At 41.6% G+C, this 23,120-nt stretch overlaps 1 protein-coding gene across 3 annotated transcripts in view; it reads left to right on the forward strand.

Moving 5' to 3' along the window:
* ARHGAP26 (Rho GTPase activating protein 26) overlaps positions 1–23,120 on the forward strand; it is a 409,057-nt gene that overhangs the window by 328,392 nt on the left and 57,545 nt on the right. For all 3 annotated transcript variants that reach the window (XM_063088222.1, XM_063088223.1, XM_063088224.1), the window contains exon 20: positions 10,417–10,567. In XM_063088222.1, coding sequence (XP_062944292.1) covers positions 10,417–10,567 — 151 coding nt within the window. The remainder of the gene's footprint in view (positions 1–10,416; positions 10,568–23,120) is intronic.

A 23,120-nucleotide genomic window follows, 5' to 3' on the forward strand; every position in this document is an offset into this window, starting at 1 on the left:
GGAACAGATCTTACAGCATATCCTGAGAGCATGTTAGAAAGAACACGGAGATGAGGAGAAAATCAATTAGATCTTTGCCCAAGATGAATTTTATCACACGAGGCAGAGGATGAAAGTTAAGGACGTGTAAAAGCAGAGCTGCCAAAGCTGCAGAACAGGCTGCTGTGTCCCTGTCTGCAGGCGGCAGACAGAGGATGCAAAGCAGGAGGACAGTGAAGTAGTGGAGCTCTCCTCTGAATGTCAGGAAATGCATCCCAGAAGCAGGGCTGCAGCGTATGGGTGTGCTCAGATGTTGGGTGCGGTGCTTACCTTTCCCCCCTTTCCCAGAGAGTAAACATTTTAACTGAAAAGTCTGTGTATGTTTTTAATTGAGAAGTGTGTATATATGGTTTGTGTACATGTATATACACATTCACACCCATATTAAAATACATACGTAATCATTAAAAAATGTTCATTCGCATCCCACCTTGGAGGGATCTTGTGTACCACCTGTGGAATGTCTCCACAGTTTGCAATCCACACACCTGGCTCTTAATTTTGACTGAGTCTGGTCCTTCCTCTTAATTTAAATGTACAAACTGAAGTTTCTTTTGTCTGCTTGGCTAGAATTGGGTTCATATATTGTCAGTTGGCTATTTATGTTGCTGTGGACACATACCGTTCATCTATTAATCTTATGCTGTACACTTTTGGTTCATTGTGACACTTGTCTCGGTTTGATGTAACTTTATCTTTCTTTAGGTTCTTGCCACAAAGCCGATACCCTGTTGGTGGGGTTGTGCTGTGTGGGCACACACACACACATAGGCACATGCACACACACCTCTCCTTTACTTTCAAATTTGCCATATGATATTTCTCAGAACATCATTTCCTCTTATGTCTGTCTGCCTGACCTCTTTTTTCTCCTCACTAATATACTTGCAGTTTAAAATTTTCTCTGCAATCCATTGGCCAGCCGTCTCTTCAGTGCCCAAGTGAGATGCTTAATGGGGCTGAAGCTTCCAGAGTAGCTCATTTGGGTGATGCCTTTGAGAGGTTCAAGTTGTTTATTGTCAGCATACAGTTTTCTCCCACCTCTCTGTATAGGAGTTAGAGCCCTTCCTTTCTCTCAGAGGTGAATATGGGCCGATACTCTAGGCCTCAGATTGTTATTTGTCTCCTTCTTCCTGGAGTGGAAGCTCCTGAGGGTCACCTTGGGAGTTCCAGAGGCTCAGTCCCCTGTCCTTGCACCTGCACTTCAGGCTCATGTAAGTATCTGGCATTTTAGATGATGCTCCTGGATATCTGTCTTATTTTACAGAGGGAGTTTTTCCTTTATTGTAGACAGACCACTTGTGTGCTCAGGCATCTGCATACGACTCCTCTCCTTTAATCTATGGGTATTAGTGGAGTCTTCTCCAGGTGGCTTCTTCTTCCTAAAGGTAAAGCTGCCTATACGATGATAGTCGTCTATTCTGAGAATGAGCTAGATGGTTTCTCATGCTCTGTGCTTGGTAGGGATTTAAGTCAGTTACAAGACAGCATGTGGCTCCTCATAGCATAGGCAGTGTGTGATGGAAGTGGGACCAGGAATGAAGTGAGTGTAACCTCTGAGATTAAAACTTTGTGGAAAAGAACAAAGAGAACGATGGGGAAATGCAGGATTTAGAAAGTGTCGTAGCAATAAATGCAAACCATCAGGAAACCACTGAATATTTTAGTGAGGAGGAGACTAAATGTCAAAGTTGACTGTAGCTGGTCAAAGATTGTCTTCTGAAAGGGGGAATTTTAAGAATGATACTAAAGGAAATAAGGGTCGCAGTCTGGTGCAAAGGACAGGCAGTGGGTGGGGGTGGCCTGTGATGCTTAACAGTGGGGGCATGAGAGAGAGTCTTTCTATGAGTAACAGTGGCTACCTCTCATCTCTAGAACTGAGAGGACTGCAGAAGATAATTTCCCACATTGAATTTGGAAGACATTTTCTCCCCCAAATTGATTTTTTTTTTAATCTATGTTTAATATATATGACTACATAACTTATCCAGCGGTTTCTTACCCTGGGCACTGTGCATAGCAATATCTCATTTAATCTTTAAAATTATATGACACAGATACTGTCCTTATTTTACAGTTGGAGGGCAATACAATTTATATTAAATAATGTACTCAAGATGCACAATAACAAAGTAGTATATTTGAACAAAGTCATTCTACCCCAAAGCTACACTGTAAACCAATCATTATTCTGCTTTTTAGTTTCAACTTGTAGGGTAGTTCCAGAGGAGGTGTGGCTCTGTTAGAGTTGGCTGTTGTGACCTAGTCTGCAAACCCAACCTTATTTCCAAGGGAAAATGTTTCCAGTTCCACTTCTGACCCTGGAGTTTAAACTTTCATTAGGGTGGTTGTCTCCTTGTAATGAGTTGAAGGTCTGGTATGGAAGGATAAATGGATGCTTTGATAAAGAACCTTGGCCACACTAGATGTGGATGTCATTCAATAACAACAATAAAAGTATAAATAATTATAGCTAAATGATGTGTCAAGCAGCCATTATTATCTCATGTCACCCCCACAATTGATAATCCTGTGAGGTAGGTTCTCATTATCTATCTTTTATAGACAAGTAAACTAAGGCTAGAGAGGTTATGCAGTGACACAGCTAGCAAATGGCAGAGGAGTTATTTGTACCCAGGTGGTCTCCTTTCCCTATGCCATGTTATCTCCCAAAGGGTGCCTTTGTCAGTTCTTGAGTCACGGAAGTGAAAACCTTGCTAGGCTGAGTCACAGAAGCAATAAAACCCTCTGTCCCGGTTTCCTGGGCTGCCATGGGGGCAGGTGAACATATTGAATGGATTTCTCGATATGCACACTGGCAGGCTGCAGCCACATGATAGCCACCCCTCCAAATCTAGCATCAACTGTGCAGACAGCAGTATGTGTTCAGTGGTAGCTTTAATATACCAGGCCAAGGCACCCCTTCTCATTTGTATTTACCTCTGAACAGATGGAACGAGGTTTTGCACTCTGCTGCCAGATGAATAGTAGCAGAGGCGATTACTATTTAATCTTCAAGTTTCCACAAAGATACATCATCCAGCAGAAACTGGACTGGTATATTTAGGTAAAGGTACTGACACACAAGCTGTACTTTTTCTGGATGACTGTAGAAGGTGGAGCCAGAGGGTTGGAGGGAACCAGCAATAAGGTCTTGTTCCTTGTAGATTTCCTCCAATAGGTCTCAAGGTGACATTTATGAGTTAAATTTTGCCCCAAATTTTAGTATCTGTAGTAAAATTTAGTATTTCGAAATGTGTTTCTTGGAACAGTGGTTCTTTAACTGGAGTGTATATTAGAATATTGTAGGGAGCTTGTTAAAAATATCAATGCTAGTGTCCTCTCCAATACATTCTGAGTCAGGAGGTCTTGGCTGGAGCTCAGTCATCTGTATTTTATTTTTTAAAGCACCCTGGTGATGCTGATGCACTCCAGTTAGAGAAGCACTGGCTTAGGAAGGTAGGGACAGTCAGGGTAGCTTGTCTTCTGTCATTACCCACATCTCTTTGATTCCCTGTTGGAGTTTAGAGCAGCCTGGCATGGTGGTTGAAAGAAGAGGCTCTGCCATCAGACTTGTGTTTTAATGTCCTTTCTATCACCTACCAGCTCTGAGACCTGGAGTATGTTGCTTTCCTTTTCTGAGCCTCCATTTTCTCATCTGTAAAACTGGTTACTAATAATAGTTTCCTTGGTAATTGCCATGATTCAATGAGCCAGTGCATGTAAAGTATGTGACACTGGACTTAGAACATAGTAAGCACCTAGTAAATGTTAGCTATGATTATGGTGATGTAGGGAAAGTAAAAGAAAATGGTCAGCGCTCCCTCAGATGTTCACAATCGTGCCAAGCATTTGATGTAAGTATGCACGTGCACCCAAGTGTTCCTTGGTTATTGTCTAATGTAATTGCACATGTGCACCCAGGTATTCCTGGGTTGTCTAACTCGTACTCTGGTGTCCTGGGTTATCAGACTTAAGAATAAAGGATGAGTGGCTCTGATCCATGGTGCCTCCCACCCCTGGGATGCCCTGGGAGGGCCACTGGGAGGCCGCTACTGCTGCTGCAAGCTGTTGCTGCCAGGGCCCGCAGAACCCTTCAGGAGGACACTGCTGCTGCTGCTGCTGCTGCTAGAGGCTGCTATAAGCTGCTGCTGATGAGGATGATGATGAGGAAGCTGAGGACTGAGCTTGTGTCATCTGCCAACGGCTCCTGAGATCTTTCTCAATTACCTACCTTGTGCACCTGTGTGTGAGGGGTCTGGTGACCAAGCCTAGCATATGAGAGGTCTGTGACCCAGTCTGTACAATAGATTTGAAGGGTCTGTGGGCCCTAGCCCGACAGGTGATCATTGTCATCATTGGTCATCATAATCATTGTTTTATCTTACAATTTTCCAAAGAAATATTCCCCCTCTGGAGCCTGCAGATCCCAAAAGAGAGGCCCATGCATGAGGGAAATGCAGAGGCACCCTGGCCCCAGAGAGAGCAGGTTTGATGCTCACATGCAAATGTGTGAGCTGTGTGAGATGTGCTGTGTGGTGGGGGTGGGGGCAGGAATGGATTCTTGGGCTTTGTTTTACATGGATCATGTTAACTAGCTGCTGGGAATATAGTTCTGCTTAATTTTCTTAGTTCAGTTAATTCATCCTGGACCCTCTCCCAGACAGGACCAGTGAGAGGTTGAGAATTCAGCTTAAGTTCTTCTCACATGTGTCATCCTTGTTGAAAAATAACTGGGAATTCATACTACTCAAAGGCTTACATAATGCCTTTCTGTGAGCAGTCAGAGCTGTAGCATGTGCCTTTTCTCAGGTTGCCTCAGCATCGTGGGTGCTCTGGAAACACCTGTTTGCTCTGGCAGACAACATGTTTATCCACATGAATTCCTATTGTCACACAGACTGCAGAGGGTATAATATGGCTCTTGGCTTAAATATGAGTGGTTACTATGTGTGACTGAAAACCACATAGTTGATGTAGCCATTAAAAAGTGAGGCTGTGGAAAGCTAATGGCAGAAAAAAAGTTCCAGATACATCATTAACTGAAAAAAAAAAAGCGTCTATAGGCTCACGTCTCTGGCATTATCACTAAGTGAACAAAGCAGATGACGTTAGGTATGATGTGATCCCGCTTTGTTAAGAGAAAAAAGTATGTGTGGGTGTATGTATGTAGGTATTTATGTGTATAGCAGAACAACTGGACATTTACATGCCAGAATGAGTGCCGCTGGAGGGGGCTTCTACAGGATATTTGTGTGCATATGCATCTGCTGTTCTGTGCTTTCCAAATTGGAGAGGAATGCATATTGATTATGTATTGACTTATTTTTAAGTTATTAAAAAACAAAACTCCCTAATTGTGCATTCCATTTATTATCTCAAACCCACTTTTCAATCAGTCATAGTATAAAAATAAGTCAACATATAGTTTCCTTCTTTCTAATAAGCAGTAGAGTAAGCAGTCTGTATGTGGACTCCCTTAGATATTGGGCAATCACAGGTTAAAGGGAAAGCACCTGTGCTCAAAAGCAAGTTCAAAGGTCAAAAAGAGAGCTGTGCTTTGAGTAGTGGAGCATCCATTTAACTCTCATCATTCAACCCCGTATTCAACCATTTCATTAGAGGCTCATTCCTACCTTGTGGTTTTTTAAATGGTGTTGTTTCAGGCCAGGCTTCCCCATCATGCCTCATGCCTCGTTCCTGTGAATCAATTCAGTTCTAGGCCAGCCACAATGACTTCCCCAATCTCTCGTGAAATCCAGTTTTATTGGCATTTTTTCCCTTTGCAAAGAAAGGGGTTCTTATGAGTGCTATGGGAGAGAATAAGTCAAGTCAGTCCACACAGTACCAAAATCAAAGGTGGTTTTGCTGAAGACAAACTGCCAAAAATTTTAATATCATCTACTGTGTACTATGATCAAAACAATGGATTGGCCATATTTTTTACTTATCAACTCACTGTTTAGTCCATCACTGCCCAAACTGCTTTTTAAGATTATTTTTTAAAACATTGCCCAAATTGTTTTTATATGCCCAAACATATTACCAAAACTGCTATTTAAGATTATTTTTATCATGGGGATTGAGACTGGGTCAGCATGGAATCAGACCACCTCAGATTTTACTGTGGCTTGGCACACCACTATTATCAGGAGCAAAAGCTACAGGAAAACAAAAAATTGCTTCAGAAAGTCAGATTCCAAGCTTCCCATGTACTTGGGTGTTTCCCAGAGATGGTAAACTCAGAAATTGCTGTGCACTCATCATTTTTTATTGCAAAATTCATTAAGCTGCCATGCTATTATCATTCTATCTTGTCAAGATGATACATTACAGACTTTGTTGCAAAACTTTAACAAGCAAGAGAAAGTATACCTCTCTCCCGACCATAGCATGGGAGAGCCTCTGGGTATTTTGCTTTTGCCTTCCTATTTTTTGTATAAAGCTCAGTGTTCTGCAAAACTCCCAGCTGTCTATCTGGCAACTCCCTTTTCTCCTTGTTTGATCATGTGGAGAGATTCCCTCCTTTTGACTCTGCTGTGTGTCATGAGCTGCTGTTAAAGAACAGTCCTCTTCTCTTTTTGCCATGTCGTCTTATACATCATGGAAAGATGAGATGTTAGCCTGTAATCTGACAGACTTCTCTGCATGGTGGAAAACCTCCCCCAACACAGCATTGAAGACCTGCATCTCATGTTCATCTTCCCCAGTTCTGTGTATTCAGTGGGTCAGACGTGTCCAGGCCTGCCAAGACATGTGAGTTTGGCTTGGTTCTGCATGTGCTTCGCCTCGCCTCTGGATTCTGTGATAAACAGAGATCCTGCCTCCCATGTGTGATGGGGTTGCCATTAGAGTGAGTCGGTATCACTAGGTAAATATGGAAAGTGAAGTCGCTTAGCTCCCAGATTTCCATGGCAACCCCCAGAACAAGTACAATATCACCAAAATTATTCTGTGGCATTCCTTTTTTAGTTGCAGTGATTTGGGTGCATACTCATGTTTTTCCGCTCCTGATTTGTACGAAAACAAAAATTCTGCCCCCTTCACCAGTACTTTGGTTTCAAGGACATAATTAGTCCCTGTCTGAAGCACCTTACAGTCACACAAAACTACCTCCTCCTGTTCCAACAGAGTAAATTTTGATTGTGTATTACAGTATTCCTTTGTGTTTATTATTTCTCTTATAACCATCCATGGAGCTGTGGTTTATATGGTGCATGGGCCAGGCACCAGGAATGTATGGCGAATGCTGATGTCACAGGTCATTTTAACAGATGCTGTGTGGTCAGACTTCATGTCCCTGTCCTTGAGTAGTTTGCATCCTTAAGGACCAAGTCCACATCCAGTTGTCACTCCTTGTAGAACTATGTTCATGAAAGCATTCAGTGCATTACCAGTGCATGTTTACAATTGTTTGGGGCTTTATTTTTATCATTTCCCTGTTTCTGGATTCTTGTTTACTGATTAATACAAAGAGAAATTCTTGTTGACAGACATATTTGAGAAAGGCAAGCATTCTCACTACTTCAACCAACTTAGGAATACTCCTGAGTTGTGGGCATTCTTTCTCCTTTTGTCATCTAAATAATCTTGTTGATTTGACTCTGTACTGGTGGTTGTTTTTCTTTTGAAGTCCACTAGCCTATCATTTTTTTTCCTTCAGGGACATTGTTGCCATCAGCCTTTCTTGTATCTTCCGATGAGGATGCTGGAGCTGGGTTGACTCATTAGTGACTCAAGGAAGTCCAGCTCCGGTATTTAAAGGATGTGGTTAATTTTTATTTTTTTTTTAAAAAGAGCTTCTTTTAGGCTACAGGTTCTTATGCTTTTCTATCAGGAGCAAGTACTCATCTGGCCATCTGACCAAAAAAATCCTATTTTGAGTGATGTTACTGAATCACTTTCTCTTTAGTTATTAATTTATTCCGAATGCTTTAGAATTTGTCTCGGTATAGTTTGGCATAACCACTGAAACATTTGATTTGCTGTTGAGTTACTCTTCACCCCTTCATTTCAGTTTATATCTTCCACCTAGAAGTTCACTGTCTTATTATCTGAGACAGCAGGCGATGAGACTTAACTACAAAACTGTAGTAGCCTTGTAGTCAGGAAGTGCCAGGTTTCTAGATTTCCCTGTCATCTAGCCCATTGAGGGACTTTTAGGATGCATGTTTAGCTATCCTGGCTGCAAAACTATGAAATCTTATAAATTTCATCATAAGAATATGCCTTTTAAGATGCATATTTGGCTGTCTTGGCTGCAAAGCTATGAAATCTTATGATAAATTTTTTTTTATGCTCCCTTTTTCTAATGGATAATAAGGGAGAAAAAAATAATGTCCTGGTAATGTTTTAGAAAGACTAATGTATTCTTAACAAGGTATTGTTTTTAGTTTGTAGAAGCATATCCTTCTCATGGACAAGTAAGTATAATCACAGGAGAAACATGAACTATTGTTAGACTTTTCTGTTTCCTAAAAATTCAGAGAATGATGTCATGCAAACTTGGCCCTTCAAGCTTCTCAAACTAGAGTTAATAAAAGTATTCATCTCTCCTCCCCTATGAAGCAGAAAATGTCTCTAGTAAAGTCCAGACAAGTGTTGTCTTCATTCCCCTTCTTTATATGGTAGTCTTGGGCTCCTCTTAGTCTTTCAGGAATCTTTATGTGAGTATTTTGTGCAAAGGAAAATTTAACTTATAATGATTCATACTGATAAATGGCATATCCGTTCTCTCAATGATCCCCTAATTATGTAATTTTAGGGTTGTTTTTCTTCCTACTAGGAAGTTCCCATTTGCGGGCCCTGTAGTCCTCCTACATCTTGGCTCAATGTAACTCTTTTGGTTTCTCTTTTATTGTCGTTGTTTCGCTCGAAACATAAACTCTCAAAATGTGAATAGTTCTAAACCTCAGGAATCAATTTAATCTACTTTTTTTGAAATCTACTTAGAGTTCAGGAATCTCCCAATAGCCCCATGGGTTTTTTTATCTCTTCCACGGGGCTTTAGCCAGAGCATTAAGTATTTGCCAAGATATTAGGGGTATTGGGTGTATGTGTGTGTATTTAATGTGAAACTTACTCAAACATCATTTCATAAGCATAATTTATTTTTACAAACATGAAGGGCAAACGGAAAAATATTTTTTATAACTTCACCGCCTTTATTTCCTAAAGAGACCTGAGTTCAAATGCTGACCTCTAAATTTCCATACCAGTGATTCCAGTGTCTCCTCTCAGGGATATGGTATACTTCTCGCTCATTTCAAAAAGTTTCAGTGAATATTAACCCAGATACAATATTTCATGACAAGTTAATTAATAGCCAGAAACATCAGTTGATTTCAATATGGTATATTTGTAGTAAGTGGGGGATGAGAAAGACATTCCAAGTCTATAATATTTTGTTACAGTAATGGTGCCTGTACTATTTAACTAAATCATTCCCAAAAATGTTTTTTCAATGCATGGTCCCAAGTTTTTAAAGATGGGAAGGAACAGAAAATTTTCTTCTTTGAGCAGTATTCTAAAGTTTACAAAATACATTCCTGGATATGATTCCTCTTGATCCTCATGACAGCTCCCCGAGCTGTGCAAGACAGTTCTCATTCTCCCTGTTTTATAGATTTATTAACCATAAATCTGAAGCTAAGTGGAAATTGCCTGAGGTCATACAGCCAGTCAGGGGTGGAGTCTCGAAGAGAACTCAGGTTTTCTCTTTCTGGACTAGTAATATTCTCCAAGCAGATTACGCAGCCTATTACAGATCTATTTATCAAAGAATTAACTTGAAGAACTTGAATTAAATATCAAGTACGTGGAGTTAGGGGAAACAGAAGTATGTGTCTGGGGAGAGGTGAGGGATTTAGACTGGCTGAGTCATAAGGGGGTTAGTTAATGGCCAAATGGTAGATATGCTATGGTGAGGTGCTATAGAATTGGAGGTGGGACATGGCCTGGTCAGTTAGGATAATACTAGAGGCAGGAGTTTTAGATTAAAAGGTGAGTGTAACAGAAGCCAAGGGGATCTGGATTGCAAGGGATCTAAAAAGGCTGCTCTGTATTCTGACCACCTGCCAATCAAAAGAAGACACAATTTACAGTACAGTGTAGGGACACCCTTAGGAAAAAGCCTTGCTCATATTAAAAGGGAGATATACCCTGTCAAAATGAGGAGGGGCTTTTGCTTTAAAGTTGCAAGTCACCTATTTCTCTTTGACTCTTTCTTTCCTACTTTTAATTCTTATTCTTTCCTATGTCATTTTTAAAGCTTCATTGGTACCAGAGATCTCAATCCAATCTCTTCATTTGTAAATTTTTTTGTACTAACCCTTTGCAATAACATTAATATGGGGCTTCTGGCATTTTTTCCCCTAGAGGAACAAAGGAACAGCATCATCAACTCCAGTTTGGAATCTGTCTCATCAAATGCAAACAGCATCCTTAATTCCAGCAGCAGCCTACAGCCCAACATGAACTCCAGTGACCCAGACTTGGATGTGGTCAAACCCACCCGGCCCAACTCACTGTAAGTATGATGTCTAACTGCCTACCACACAAGGGCCTTGGTCACCCATTCTGCCCAAAATTTGCTCTCTGGCTCCATCTGACTTTGTCCTGTTTTCCTATGAACGTGATTTAAACCCTGTCCCTAAACTTGGCGCTTGGCTGGTTTGTTGTGGGTTTTTTAAGCATCATCATCTCAAAGGGGAGTCATTATTCTTAACATACTGCTTCTTAGCCTTGGTGATCTTTGATTTACTGTCCTGCTGAGATGGCTTTGGTGATAGCTATTGCTTGTGCTGGCTGCTAGGCATGAAAAGCAATTTCTTTTAGTTTTACAAACATCTAGGGACTATAGTAGCTCAGTGGATCAGTAGCTAAGCCTGTTTTACTCATTCATGTTGCCCTGGTTTCCCTTCCCCCTGACTGTTTTGGAAATGTTCAGTGCTACCTTTGTGTCCACTTCCATAAAGAAGAGCCCCCAATAGCTGTTTGTGTCTTCACATCTCAAACCTTAGCATGACTGAGTTCTCTTATCAGAGACTTTAAAAAAGAAGAACTCTTTTTGCTTCATTTTTGGGCATTGAGCACCCATAGCCAAGACAGGCAGTTTTAGGGCTGGTTGTCTAGTCCCTCACAGAAACTAGATCTATTCTACTAAGGCCAAAAAGTTCCCCTTTGTGGTTTCATCCCACATTGCTTAGCCATGCGTCTTCAGACCACCCCGTAAATCTTGTCAACTAGAACTTTTGCAGGAAGAATGTGAGGCTATGACCAGAACAGCTAGACTCTCAGGCTGTAGTTGTACAAGATGCAGGAAAAACAGGGTTGACTTTGCCTTTTTCTAGTGAAAATAGTTTGAGGTTCAGCCGCAAATTGTCTTCAGGGAAGTTGTTTCACTTGGTGAGACACCATCATGAGGGTGAGAGTCCAGGCTGTCAGCCCCTCTGCATGCCATGGTGCATGATAGTACCCTGTCATTCTATCTCTTTAATGTGTTTACAACTCTGATAAACGGGTCCAATGATTTTTGCCATAAGAGACTGTATTAGTCTGTTTTTGTGTTGCTATAACAGAATATCTGAAATTGGATAATTTATAAAGAGTTTTATTTGGCTCATGATTCTGGGCCAGCTGCATCTGGTGCAGGTCTGAGGCTTCTTCTGCTCATGGTGGAAAGCGGGCAGCCAGCCAGCGCAAGGAGATCACATGGTGAGAGGAAGCAATGGGGGGGGAGGTGACAGGGTCCTTTTAACAACCAGCTCTCTCAGACTAATAGAGTAAGAACTCACTCACTACCCCCACCCCATCGGGAGGGCATTAATCCATTCATGACCCAAACAGCTCCCAGCACTGGCACATTGGGGATCGGATTTCAGCATGGGCTTTGGAAGGACAACATATCCAAACAATATCAGAGACTAAGGGATATTAAATGCTTGGGGGGTGGGAGGGATGACTACAAATTGGATTGGAGAGGTATTGATAATGAAAATGTAACTACGGTATAAGATGGAATCTTAAACAGAGAAAATCGGGTCTCTTTTTGGTTGTCGGCAGCTTTAAATCATACCAATGTTTAGGAGACTTAAGTACTTGCTTGTTGTTTGATAGTGTGTCTGTTCACCATGGAGTGGACCAGTGGCTCTTGAACAAATAATTGAATTTGTTCAGCTTATGGGCAGTGAGTCTCTTCTGGTTCTCCATGGCTAGACTTGCTGGTGGAGCCCCTTGCCCTGCTGTATGGCTTTCTCAGGCTCTCCAACACCTGCTGTCCTAGCCTTTAAGGAGATTCTGGGGGGGGGGGGGGTTGTCTCCATTTGATTTAAATCTCTTTACCTAGTGGTTGCTGAAATTATTTGTTGCTCAGCATGAGCAAGGTTGACTTTCTAGCCCAGGTTGCTTAACATCCCCTGACTATAGCCAGCCAGTACGAACTAGTGGTCTTTAATCTCTGTTTTCGGTGGCTGGTAATGTGGACCCTGAGTCACCACTGAGTACACTGTGTACCAAGGGGTTGCTTAAGCAGCTAAGTTGAAGAAAGGGATATGTCTTTTAAATAGATCCTGGAGGAGGGGGCTGGGGATTTTTTATTTTTTAGGTGTCCAGATGAGGTTCGTTTTCATAACATCCTGGGAATCACTCCACCTACTTCACACCATCCAGGGGGACTGTTCTCTACCTGGTGCAGATTTGGGGGGCTTTCCCAGAGAAGGGAGGGTGATGCCAGGAAGAGTTCTGTGTCTCTGGAGGAGGATTGGTGATCAGAGTGTGGGTGTGTTTCCAGCAAGACTGCCGTCCTTCCAAGCTTAGTGGGTCATGCCTGTGAGTCTTGAGGTCGAGGAAGGCTGGAGTGGAGGGAGAAGCAGTGACAGTGACATTTGCCACAGCCCCACATGAGAGCCATGTCACAGCCCCTCTAAGCTCTGCAGAAGGTTCACCAGTCATTTCTCAAACCTGAGGCAATGGGATGACATTGGGTTCCTCCCTCCCTGGTTTTTTCTAGCTGGGATTTTCCCGGGAGAACCATGGATGGAAGTTAGTCAGTCCTGGCAAAGGAAAGCTACAGTACTTTCCCTGAGTAAATTAATATTGAGAAGTCTGTGGACACACTATGCCATGGTGATCAGGCTCAGTTGAAACCAACCAAGACCACTTGAGTCTCAATCTCAGTTCTGGACCCTTTTGTTCCCTTCATCATTGGTTAATTTCATGTGTACAGAGATTCTCAAATGGGAACACTTAATGATGCATATGGAAATTAAAAAAAACAAAGGCGGGGGTTACCTTTACCTTGATTATTAATTAGACATAAGGTGGGGAAACTGTCAGCAGGCTATCTGTTCTTTTTACCTCACTCATTTTTTTTTTCACTATTTTTCATAATGAGTAAGATGATCATTATGACCATAATGAAAGAAACATATTTGTTAGTCATGATGCTTTGTACTTCCAATAATACATTTTGCTGTATCGGTGGCAAATTTTTCCTGATTCTCCAAGGAGATCAGGGCTGTCTTGTTTGTGTGCTAAATGCTAAATTGGGCATCAAAATTAGAGATGCTGCTATTCTACCTATGCCAGGGTCAAGGCAGCTGGGTTTAAATCTTTGGCAGGTCTTCATCTAGCCTCCTAAAGATCAAAGGACAGTTGGTAGCCAGGATCAAAGTCCAGGTAACCTGAAATTGTCAGCAAGTATTGCTGAACCTGTTTTGTGCCCAGACCTGTGCTAAGCTACCTGTAAACCAGAATAAGAGTATTCCTTTTCCTCCTGAGAGATTATAGTCTAGCTAAGGAGGAAAGACAGCAGCATATGGTGATGCTAAATGGAATGGATAGGTCACGTTTAGAGTTCAACAACTATTAACAATATCTGGTGAGCACACACACCAGGTCAGAGTATTGGGAAAGGTGGAATAGATGAAGTATAAGGTGAGTGTTAGGAACAATTTAGATGGGTGGATGAAGAACATTGCAGGTAAGGGCAATGAGGGAGGCAGAGATGATATAGGATGAATACATTCTACAGACATGTGAGTTAGGATATAGGGAGCTATAGTTCTTCCCCTACCACTACCATCAAAAAAAAAAAAACCTGAACCAGCCTTTGAAATTAGACTCTTCACATAAAAATCCAGATTTCATGCTGGAACAACTAGACATCCATATGCAAAAAAATTAATCTAGAAGATTTGGCTTCAGTAAACCCATGAGTTACTTAGTTAACAGATAATTCTCTCCATTCCCTATCATCTCACAACTAGCCTGCTTCACTCTTTTTAAATTTCCTACCTGTAGGCTTGTGGTAGATTAAATATGGCCACATAATTTTTGCAGCCCCTCTCATTAAGAGCTGAAGCCCTTGAATCTAGGCTGGCCTTCACTCTTTAACTTAATTTGTCCAATAGAATGTGGTAGAAGTGACATCATGCGATGTCCAAGCCCAGGCCACAGTGACTTGCAGCTTCCTCTCTCATCCTCTTGGAACCCAGCCACCATGTAAAGAAGACCTGTCTAGCCTCTGAAAATGAAAGACCATTAGAGAGAGAAGCCCAGCTGTCCAAGCCAAGCCCAACACCTGGGTAGCCAATCAGTTGAATGCAGCTGGGTGAGTTAGTCTGGGCAAGACCAGCTGGAACGCTGCCCAATCAACCCACAGATTCATGATAAATAATACATTGTTGTTGTAAGCCACTGAGATTGGGGTGGTTTATTACGCAGCAATAATTAACTGACACAAAGTTTATGAGTTTGTGACCTCGGACACATGGGCAAATGCCTCGGGATGGGGCTGAACTGCCTGGGTGGGATAGAAAGGTATGGAAGGTCTCACTGTAGCAGACTGCAACATGGAGACTAGCCTCTTAATTTTCAGAATCGTCTTTGAAAGAAAATGACTCATAACTGAGATTCTAAGAAATTAGGAAACAAAACAAAACTCAGCTAATGGCTGAGGCAAACAAGAAAGATGGCTCAAACATTGGAATGGAAAGCAGGAAACCCCTAGGCTTTAATCCTGGCACCAACACAGACCAGCTGATGATGCCGGTCCTGGTCCTGAATGCACCCATCGCCCACTCCCTCTGGTGGAAGAAATGGAGCTGACCCAGCTCTAAGAAGAACGGAGGTTGTTCAGTGGGTGTTTACAAAGGGCTGCAAAAATAAAAGTCACTCTCTTCTTCCACAGGACCAGTAGACTTGGCATCTTGCCAGCTCCTCTCTGGGAGATACTGATTTTTAAGGAGGAAGTAAATACTGAGAAAGAAGTCAGGGAATGTCCCACTAGGGACATAACATACTGCAGTAATTCCCCCAAATTAGAAACTTCTAGGTGAATGCTTTCTTCGGACTGCTGGGGTAGGGACTGAGGGGGGTTGTGAAGACTGAAGGAAGGCTAGGAGGGCAGGCATGATTACCACAGTGGCAGAACCCAGCACTGGAGATCTCCCTGCATAAGTGGTCCCCACCACTAAAAAAATAACCGCTCAGTAGCATCATAAATAAAACTAATTTTTCTCCTCCTTTCCTCTTAACACACACACACGTATGCATTTCCAAATTATTTCTGGTGACCTAAAAGATGTGTGCATGCCAAACGCCTGCAGATTCTGCCAGAGTCAACCTTCCTCTCCTGTCTCAGCAGCCAGAGAACAGTCCCTGGAATTCGAAGGATAAACAAGGCCTGCTTCCAGGCAGAGTTGTTTCTCTGAAGCACTGCTGGCTCCTTCTGAGTTTGCTTCAGCTGCTCTATGATGAAATTTGGGGAAAACTTGCGTTAAGAGATATCTCTAAAATTTTACAATCTGCTGCTTATTTGGTCAACATTCATTCAACCAATCGATTGAGCACCTATTGTAAGGCAGGCATTGTTCTGAGTGCCGAAGATACAGTGATTTAAAGAAATTAGAATTCCTTCTTTCATGGATTTTTATATTCTAGTGGAGGCAGGAGATAAATCAGTGTCTAAAACAACAGATGTTGAAAAGTTCTGTGGAGAAAACTAATGCAGAGTAAAGGAGATAGAGATTTGGAGGGGAAGGAGGCAAGTTACTTTAGATCTCTCTACCTCAGTTTCCTCATGTTTAAAAGAGGGTGATCATATCCTCCTCGAAAAGGTGGTGTGAAGATTAAGTGAGATCATCCTTTATTATCTCATTTACATGCTTAGCACTATGAATGGCAATTATATCAATATTATTTTGGAGAGCTTCCTCTACACACTATCTTTCTCTCTCTCTCTTTTCTTAGCTCAGGTATGTGTCTTTCCTGTCCAGAGAAACGTCCTAGGCTGTTCCATTTACCTTCCCCCATCAGCTTCCTACCATGAATCTGACACCAGAGCTGTTTAGTCTTTGAGTTATCAGTGGAGAGGAAGGACTTGTGCTATAGAGGCAGGGGCAGCCCCACCTTAAACCAAGACCAGCTAGGGTAGGCAGGCCTATTCCTGGAAAATTTAGAAGCCGCCAAATCTCATGGGTACCTGATGAGCTGTGTGCATAGCTGTTATTTATTGAGACCAAATGAATCACAAAATGAATAATATGCATTAGACAGGTGATCATTAATGTCATAATTTTTTTTAAAAGTAATTTTACCATCCCAATGCTGTTTTATGCCAAAGAGTTACACCCAAATAGGCAGCTATGATTTTACTAGAATTGTCTTTGTCATTCTTTAGAATGCAGGGATTTGAAAAAGGAAGTTTTCCTTTGTGGTTGGATCAGCTTTCTGTGGAGGAGGATCTTTCCTGTTAGATTGAGAATTCTGTTTCTCACCTACCTCCAAGCAGAAAAGGTCTCTCAGACTATTTGCCTGAAAACTTGGTGACGTTCCTCACCTTGGGAAATAACTTGAAAGCAGAATCATTTTTGCAAGGAGTCATTTGTCTTTTCTTACTCCTCATCCTAATCCCCATGTTGATTCCAGCTTACTCGTTCACTGTTGTTTCTTGGATGTGCCCAAAACCCTCCCTCTGTCACCTCAGGCTCCATAGCTCCTCCAAGTAACCAGGCTATGTTCCCTTGAGGTTTTCAGAGATTGTCATTGGTGTGACCTGTTTTCTTCTTAGTGGCTTCATGTCAGCTTTTCTCTTTCCCTAAGCAAGATCTCAGTCACTGACCAGGAGCCCAGCTGGGCTTTCTTGGTTGAGGACAGAGATTCTTGCCTGCTGACCCATCCAGCTTTTATTGGATAAACATGTTTGGTTATTAGCAGTTCTTAATTTTTTAAATATAAAAATTGCTTGAGGCAGCCCTCACACTTCATGACCCAGCAGGATTTCTTTCCCAAGCACCATGGCTGTCAATGGCGCTTGGATCTCTGCAGCCTGTCAGCAGAGGAGGTGTGGAAGGAGGTGGGGAGCAGAACGCCCTTTGAATGCCTAGTCATATCCCTGTTTTCCTGCAGAGTGGAAATCACAAATGGAAAAATGCTTTACCTCACATGGAGTGTTCTTTTCTTTTCCCCTTTATGAGCTAAAATTATATAAAGGGTCTGTATTTTTTTCTATAAACTTATTAATCTTGCTAAAAATCTAAAACAATTCCCAAATTTTACCATGACATATTGTACATGCTTAAAGCCTTGGGGTTTAATTAAAGGTATGAATGAATCAGCTTCATTCTGAATTTAGCTACCCTCAAATGCCTTGTAGCACTGTATTTTATATGTGTAGGTGGGTGTTAGGCATTTTAAATCTCAAATTTTTGGTAGAATCTTTAGGGAAGGAAATAGGCTTAAGATTTTGCAGTCTTTTCAGCAGTAGTATGCCTATAAGGGTACTTTGAAGGAACTCTGATGTGCTATTGTTCTCATTTAGGGTTAGATTTGGAATTATTTCTCCCTCTATGTATATAATTAGGGGGGATCCTATTGGTAGATTCAGATTCTAAATTGGATATATTAAAATTAAAGTACTGCTTTTTAAGCCTTTTTAGTCAATCTGGAAAGCAGATGCTTACTTAGCTAGAAAAGCATTCCTATTTGGAAACATTCTTTGGATCTTGTTTTTAACCTTTTCTCTGCATTAAGGATCTAGAAAGCCATTCAGTATCTACCATGGGCTTCTTTTGGTCTCTGTTACACTGGTCTTCCAAGGCAGAGTTTTAGCTCAGTGCAATGGTTCTCAGAGCGTGGTCCTGGGACCAGCATCATTGGCATCACCTGGGAGCCTATTAGATATGTAATTCTCTGGCTCCACCCCAGACCTACTGAACCAACAACTCTGGAGGAAGGGCCCAGTAATCTGTGTTTTACCAGATCCTGCTGGTGATTTTGATACATGCTAAAGTCTGAGAACCATAGTGCATAGTGGCCTAGTATCTTCGCTGATGGGCTTCCACCAGAATAAAATCAGAATGTACCTCATTGTACAGCTCCCGGGGCCACGCCTGTGTCATCACCAGTGCTCTCTGATTGTCCATGCAGTGATGACAGTAGTGGGGCTTAACAGAGCTTTGCCATTGGCCTTTGAGATCAGTCACAGCTTATGCTGCTGAGGAGGGATGGGTTTTCTTTTCAGGTGAACCCAATTAGCTCACCAGTGCTGTACTTTCAGACTTCCCAAGGAAGCCCAGCCAGCTGCTTTCCAAATATGCCTTTTGGCCACAAATCAGGAGAGGGTATGTGCATCAATTAATCAAGCCAACAGATATTTTTGTTGAGCACCTACCATTTATGTAACATGAGAAGATGAAGACACTGATATCGACAGAAAAAAGCTCTCAGGGTATGTGATAACTGAAAGTCAACATGGACAGAAGATTTGAGAATTCCAAATCAACATTTTCCAAACTGGTGCAGGAAAGGGAGGGTGGAAGGGGAAGCAAGAGCTGAGATGGACAAAGTTCAACAGATTCTTGACTAAGAGGACTTCTGAACCTTTAATATGTCCATTGTGAATCTCCCAGAGGGCATGTGTTATGATGCATTTCCTAAATGTATTTGACCACAGAACATGCTGTCTATAGCTCTTCAGCCTCTTATAATAGTATTCTACAGTTTAGGAAATGCTATTCTAAATCAACACTCTACTTTTGAGGGGGGAAATGTATTTCTCATAATGGGTGGTATTATTATGGCAGAGATCCTTTCAAGAACAGATTTAGCTTACATATAATTGTATGGTCACAGATAGCTATCTGAGGGCTGAAATGAGTTATATCGTGTTCAAAGCATGAGTAAGCTTTAGAATTGGTGTAGGGAAAAGCCCTTGTGGCCTGATAGTGGACTTGGCCTGGGTCAAGCTTTGGCTCTGCCATTTCCTAACTGTAAACTTGAGCAAATTATTTGCCCTCTCTGAGCTAATCTTCTTCTGTGAAATGGTAATGATAATAATAACACCTCCTTCCAAGGTTGTTGTGAGGGTAGATGAGATAATGCCTTCATAACACTTAGTAAGTGGCTGGTTTGGAGTAAGCAGTCAACAAAAATTGGTTGGTGCTGTTACTGTTTTATTATCTTATTATTTGCTCTTAGGCTGCCCCCTCTGCCAATGAACAAACCCACAGTGTTGATTTCTTTCAGTATTGGCAATAGAGGGACACTCAATGTTTATTTTTGTTTATTTGTTTAATCCTGATGTGACACAACCCAACCTAGATTTAAAACATTGAGATAACAATTTAAAAAATAAATTGAAATACCTAAAACTGAATTAACTACAAATAATAGTAAAATACACTAAAATCAACAGAAGCACTCCTCTTACAAGGCAGGCTCCAAGCTGTTTGCACAAAGTCAGAAGGCTTAGGTGTTTATTCTTAGGAGCCTTGGTCAAGCTACCTACGCTATTGATCCTCCATTGGGTGGAGCCAATTGGAACTACACTAATTAGACTAGAAACTAATTGCAATCTTGAGTCTTCACTGGGGAATAATTTAGTTTCAGGAATTCCTCTTCGGCCTATGACTTTGTGTTAATTTGACTGTGATTATGGCAGAAAAGAAAACAATTTCTGGGGGGACAAAATCATTCTGAAAATCAACATCTTAGTCATTCACTGCATTTGCTCTATCAGGTTCTCTTCTGGTATGTATCAACTTCCTTCAGAAGGAAGCAGTGGGGATCTCACCAAGACACTGCTTTTGTGTTCCTTTCAATATTCTTTACAAATTGATGACAGCTGGTGAAAGGGCTTGTTAGAAATGTTCAGAAAAGGGATAAAATAGCTGCTTTAAGACTACCCTATTACCTTTTGTTGCCCTTTGTGGGAGAAGCCATGTCTTCAGAGAAAACCAAGAGAATATTGCCCACAAAGAAATAAAGGCCAATATGCCCATCCAAGGATGATATATGAGGATCCTAAGAAGAAACATGGGCACAATCAAAATAGCATCTTTCAAGGAGGGTTATTTACCAAGGGATTGGTGCAGGAGTATCACAAGAGGTAGTACAGTAATCCAGGGCTAGGAGCTGCTGACCAGTCACCACCCTTAGGCTGAACAGACACTAGTGGAAAGTGGTACCAGAACCCAGAAGGGGAGAGAGTTGGATAGAGTCATTGCCTTGAAAGGAGCAGTGACCTTTAGTTAAGGGACACAGCCAGGTGGAGACGACCTCTCGGCCATGAAGTAAATGCCTTGTCCCTCTCTTTTCTCCTGCTAATCTGACAGAGCTCCCCACTGGTGAGCCCAATAAGAAGCCAGAGGGTGGAGAAGCCCTATTGATGTAATCCCCATTGGTAAGGCAAATGAATGCAACCCAGCGCAATTGTATATTCTGATGCTGTTTTTAAGAGCCATAGAGTGGATAGAGCAGGAATAACCATCAAGGACTGTCTAAATAAATCATAAAGTAGATTGTTTGGGGGTTTTTTTGTGGCAGCTGACTGGTACAGGGATTGAACCCTGGACCTTGGTGTTATCAGCACCATGCTCTAACCAACTGAGCTAACCATCCAGCCCCAAATCATAGAGTAGAATACTATCCAGTGCAACAGAGGAATGAGGTAGTTCTATATGTACTGTTATAGAGCAACTGTCAAAGGTACATTAAGGTGCAGGATAGTGTGCAGCTGTGGTTCTCAGTCCAGGCTGCACATTAACATAACCTGGGGAGCCTAAAATAAAAATACCGACACTTTGGCCCCTTCCCTACAGCCTCAGAATTAATTGATCAGGGGTGCGGTCTGAGTGTGGGTATGTTCTTAAGCTTCCCAAGTGATTTCAATACATAGCTAGACTTGAAAACCATTAGTGTGCTTTATATGATACTACTTATATAAGAATCTGGGGGTGTAGGAACATACAGGTATGTGTTCGTGTCAAGAGTATTTCTGGGAAAGATACAGGGGAATGAATCTGTGCAGTTGTCTGAAGGAGGCAGATAGGGTGGTAGAAAAACTGACTTTTTTTTTTTTTTCCCCTATATAAAGATCTCAACCCTTGGCTTGGTGTTGTCTGCACCACGCTCAGCCAGTGAGCTAACCGGCCATCCCTATATAGGATCCGAACCCGTGGCCTTGGTGTTATTAGCACCGAACTCTCCCGAGTGAGCCATGGGCCGGCCCCTGACTTTTCATTTCAACACTACCTTTTTGTAGTGCTGGAATTCTTTACATGAGCCTGCATTGATTGTTCAGCTTCAAAGCTGCAATTAAAAATAGATTTGCTCAGTTTTGAAATCACCATTCATTCATTCATTCATTCCCTTAAAGCTGTGGAGCACATCTTTTTAAGAAAGGGTTTTTTTTTTTAACTTTAAAATTTTTTATGTCTTCAATAGGTAGGGATTTGAGTGTGATGCTGTTTGATTGAAGAATAAGGACTGTACCAAGAAGGTGTTGGTTTTGGTGTGTTTTAAATGAAATTAAGGCCATTGAATCATTTTTTAGTGGCCAAATGACTCCTCCTCTCTAGGCTGGCCTGTTCAGGACTCCAGGTCAATTTAGTAAATAGGAAATCTGTAATGAGGTTAATTGAGCTCTCTCTCAGGGAGCTATATAGAGTGGATCCAGTTAGACCCCTGCCTCTGGATTATTTCACATTTCTTATTAAAATTAGGAAGCCCTAACTTAAGAAACCAAAAAGTCAATTTTGACATTGAACAACCACTCATGAACTCCTCCCCCAACCCCCCCATCCAACATTGTGAAATTTAAGTAGTTCGATTATATCAAGCTATATATATTTCTTTCCCCTGATCTTCATCTCATTCTCCATCTACCTGATTTCCTTTAAAAGCTCCATTTTAAAGCAGAATATATAATGGAAAAACCTTAACTCCTGACCTTTGTGGAGATACACTAGAGTTACTCAGTAATAATTAGCAGTTGCTCTGGTAACCTCAGACACTGCTTAAATCACCTGTATTTGTCACCATCCCCTTCCTGCAGGACAGTAAGATCACCTGCTTCACACTAATGAAAAAAGAGGCATTTGAGTAATTTTATAAATCCTTTTCAGCTTCTGTTGTAAGAATAGAAGTAACATTATTTGTGATTGACTCACTAAAAAGAGGTTTTTTGTTTTGTTTTTTAGTAACTAAAGCAGTGAGATAGAATAGAAATTATCCTAAGTTTTGAGCAAATTGGAAAGCCCTGTTTAGTCTATTTTGTTCACTGTGCTCAAAACCTTAGAAGATATAAGGTGAAACTTGCAGACCAGAATTTAGGGATAGCGGCTCCAGGGATAGAATGGGAAAATGAAATTGGCAGCTCTTTCATCATGTCACACATCACTAAAAGACAATTAATGCCCTCTAACTCCAGAACTTTGACTTGAAGAATACTGCTTGAATGTTGGCAAATCCAAAGCTGTAGCACAAGGGAGTTTCTATCTTCTAAAGAATTTGTTAAGTGTCCACTCTGTCTCAGGGGAAGCCTACATGCACCTAGTGAGTCCATGCACTGTGTCCTAGGGCATAGACGTCATGGAAGGAGCCTCGTGTAACTCTCTGCTTCCTCTGGGGGAGACGCAGTTCCCCTCGCCACACACACACACACACACACACACACACACACACACACACACACACACACACACACACACACACACACACTCCTCGCCCCCCCACACACACACACTCTTTCCCATTTGTCTCTTGACCCTTTGTGTGGAAGTGGAATTAGAGGAAATATG

Source organism: Cynocephalus volans, chromosome 2 (assembly GCF_027409185.1).
Source record: "Cynocephalus volans isolate mCynVol1 chromosome 2, mCynVol1.pri, whole genome shotgun sequence".
Lineage (NCBI taxonomy): Eukaryota > Metazoa > Chordata > Mammalia > Dermoptera > Cynocephalidae > Cynocephalus > Cynocephalus volans.